This window comes from Penaeus chinensis, chromosome 10 (assembly GCF_019202785.1).
Source record: "Penaeus chinensis breed Huanghai No. 1 chromosome 10, ASM1920278v2, whole genome shotgun sequence".
Classification (NCBI taxonomy): domain Eukaryota; kingdom Metazoa; phylum Arthropoda; class Malacostraca; order Decapoda; family Penaeidae; genus Penaeus; species Penaeus chinensis.
Genome location: NC_061828.1, coordinates 148,633 through 151,132, shown reverse-complemented (window position 1 = coordinate 151,132; position 2,500 = coordinate 148,633). Strand labels below are relative to the sequence as shown.

Here is a 2,500-nt window from a genome sequence, read left to right as displayed (position 1 = left end):
GGTTATTAAAACGGGTTTTGAGAGATCTAGGAGGCGTACGAGGCTGCGACCTCCTCCGTGGAGCGAGGGTGGATACCGTTCTCCCTCTCGAAAGGGGGGGGGGGCGAAAGGATATGTAGGGGGACCGTGGGGGACGTACACAGGCGGTCCACTACAAGCGCACCGAACCGCGGTTGATTAGGAATGTCAGCCAATCAGTCGAGGGTGGTACTGCCATATAATAGTGAATTGAGAGAGGTCTATGTTCTACAGTGGAAAAATTTGTATGTGTATATATACATATATATATATATATATATATATATACACACAAACACACACTTATGTGAATATAGATTTGTGTATGCGTGTCTGTATGTGTGTGTACACATACATTAATACGCACACACACACACATACACACACACACACACACACACACACACACACACACACACACACACACACACACACATATATATATATATATATATATATATATATATATATATATAGAGAGAGAGAGAGAGAGAGAGAGAGAGAGAGATGGATAGATATGTATATATTTACATATTTATAGATAGATGGATAGATAAATAAATGTATAGATAGACAGATAAATAGATATAAATATATAAAAACTATAGACAGATAACTATGTAGATAGGTATATAGAAATAAGTGTCTATGTATAACCATAAGTACGGGTATATACATATATATATATATATATATATATATATATATATATATATATATATATGTATGTTATATATATATATAAATATATATATACATACATATATATATAAATATATATATATATACATATATATAAATATATATATATATATATATATATATATATATTTATAACATATATATGTGTTTGAGTGTGTGTGTGTGTGTGTGTGTGTGTGTGTGTGTGTGTGTGTGTGTCTGTGTGTGTGTGTGTGTGTGTGTGTGTGTACATATATGTATGCAGACACACAAACATTCCTACACCCCCACTCACAAGCATGACTGACGCCTCAGCGTCCGAGAGTCCTCACTCAGCTCGTCCTTTCCGTTTGCGCCGTCCTTGCGGTCCTTGTTTACTCTTGAATGATTTATAATCTTGATGTACGTACAAAGAGCAAAGCCGTCAACATTTTCTTCTTAATGCCTGTCCTTTCGGAACATTTATTCAAATGTATCATTATTGACATTTGTTCCCTCATGATATGATAGAGGGTTCATTAATCTATTTTGGGGCATGTGAAATGAGAAAAGAGAAAGTACTTGACAATAATTAAGCCAGAAATAATGGCGTAAATGAACACTAAGTGTTAAGCATGAAATAAGGGCTTAAGAATAAAAGATAAAGAAAATATACGATAAAACATATTTTAATATGCAGTATGAATGCAATGATCTGACACGTGCATCTAAGTGCCCAGAACATGTAGTTGCTACCCGCGCGTAGGTGGTGTTGCAACTTCTCCTCCACCAATCAGAGCTTTCAAAACTAGGGGCTTGGCTTTGGCGAGCCAATCACCTTTTCCGATACTACATTGTTTAATGCAATCTTCCACAGTAATGCTATCAGGGAATAAGAGTTTTATGGGAAGTCTTCAACCTTATCAATAGACATTTGTCTTCAGGACTAGTCATAGGCAAATGTTTAATACTAATTCTCCATTTTTCCTTGCTGCCGGGAGGGCAAATTTATACTGTTGATAACTTACAAGTAACTCACCTTGTGATGACGTCACAGCTTTGTATATAAGATGGCGCAAGCAGTTAGATCGGCGCACTCAGCCAACACCCGCTACATGGGAAGGTCGAAGTTCCATACCGCCGTTACCATCGCAAGGAAGCAGTAACACCACCAACATGGTCCTCTCAGATAACAACTCTGCCAACAATCTTGTGGAAAGCTATAGGTATGTTTTACTTCAGTATTTTCAGCTGAATAGAAATAACATATTTTGTGTTAATTCTAACCATATAAAAATCAAGTGATCTTTTTCATATTTGAGGGCATGTGTGAAAAAGAAAATTAAGTGTTATTTCTAGGAAAACTCATATAAATTCATCAAGATAAGTTCATTATCATGCTAAATAAGTGCTGTATGACTTGGGAAAGGTGCTAACTAAAATGTCTTTACTCTCTTTCTCTAGTGTTGTAAGCGAAATCGCTCGCAACGTAGCTGAGGCCAGGAAGAAGACTCTCGACCTAGACATACCTTCTATCTCTGTCTCCCATGGCAAACTTTCAAGCCTCAAACCCAAGGTACATACTAAGACGTCTAAGTAAGGAGTAATACTTTGTAGTGTTTAATTTTATGATTGCATATATAAACATTTGGACTGTGTATAAGATATTTTACTTTTTGTACACAGGTGCGAAAGTTTGTAGAAGAAGGTGTTCGGCTGTGCTTGCCAGACAAAGTTCACGTGTGCGATGGAAGTGAACGTGAGCTGCGTGACCTGCTGAACGTGATGCAGCAGGCAGGCATGATCGAGCCCCTGCCCAAGT

At 37.1% G+C, this 2,500-nt stretch overlaps 1 protein-coding gene across 1 annotated transcript in view; it reads left to right on the top strand.

The window, feature by feature from the left end:
* Positions 1 to 1,750: 1,750 nt before the first annotated feature.
* The window catches only part of LOC125029392 (phosphoenolpyruvate carboxykinase, cytosolic [GTP]-like), a 2,660-nt gene continuing 1,910 nt past the window's right edge, over positions 1,751 to 2,500 (top strand). The window contains exons 1-3 of the mRNA XM_047619220.1: positions 1,751 to 1,904; positions 2,143 to 2,254; positions 2,365 to 2,500. The exon at positions 2,365 to 2,500 is cut by the window's right edge and continues 1,910 nt beyond it. Of these exons, the coding sequence (XP_047475176.1) occupies positions 1,855 to 1,904; positions 2,143 to 2,254; positions 2,365 to 2,500 (298 nt within the window). The 5' untranslated portion in view covers positions 1,751 to 1,854. The remainder of the gene's footprint in view (positions 1,905 to 2,142; positions 2,255 to 2,364) is intronic.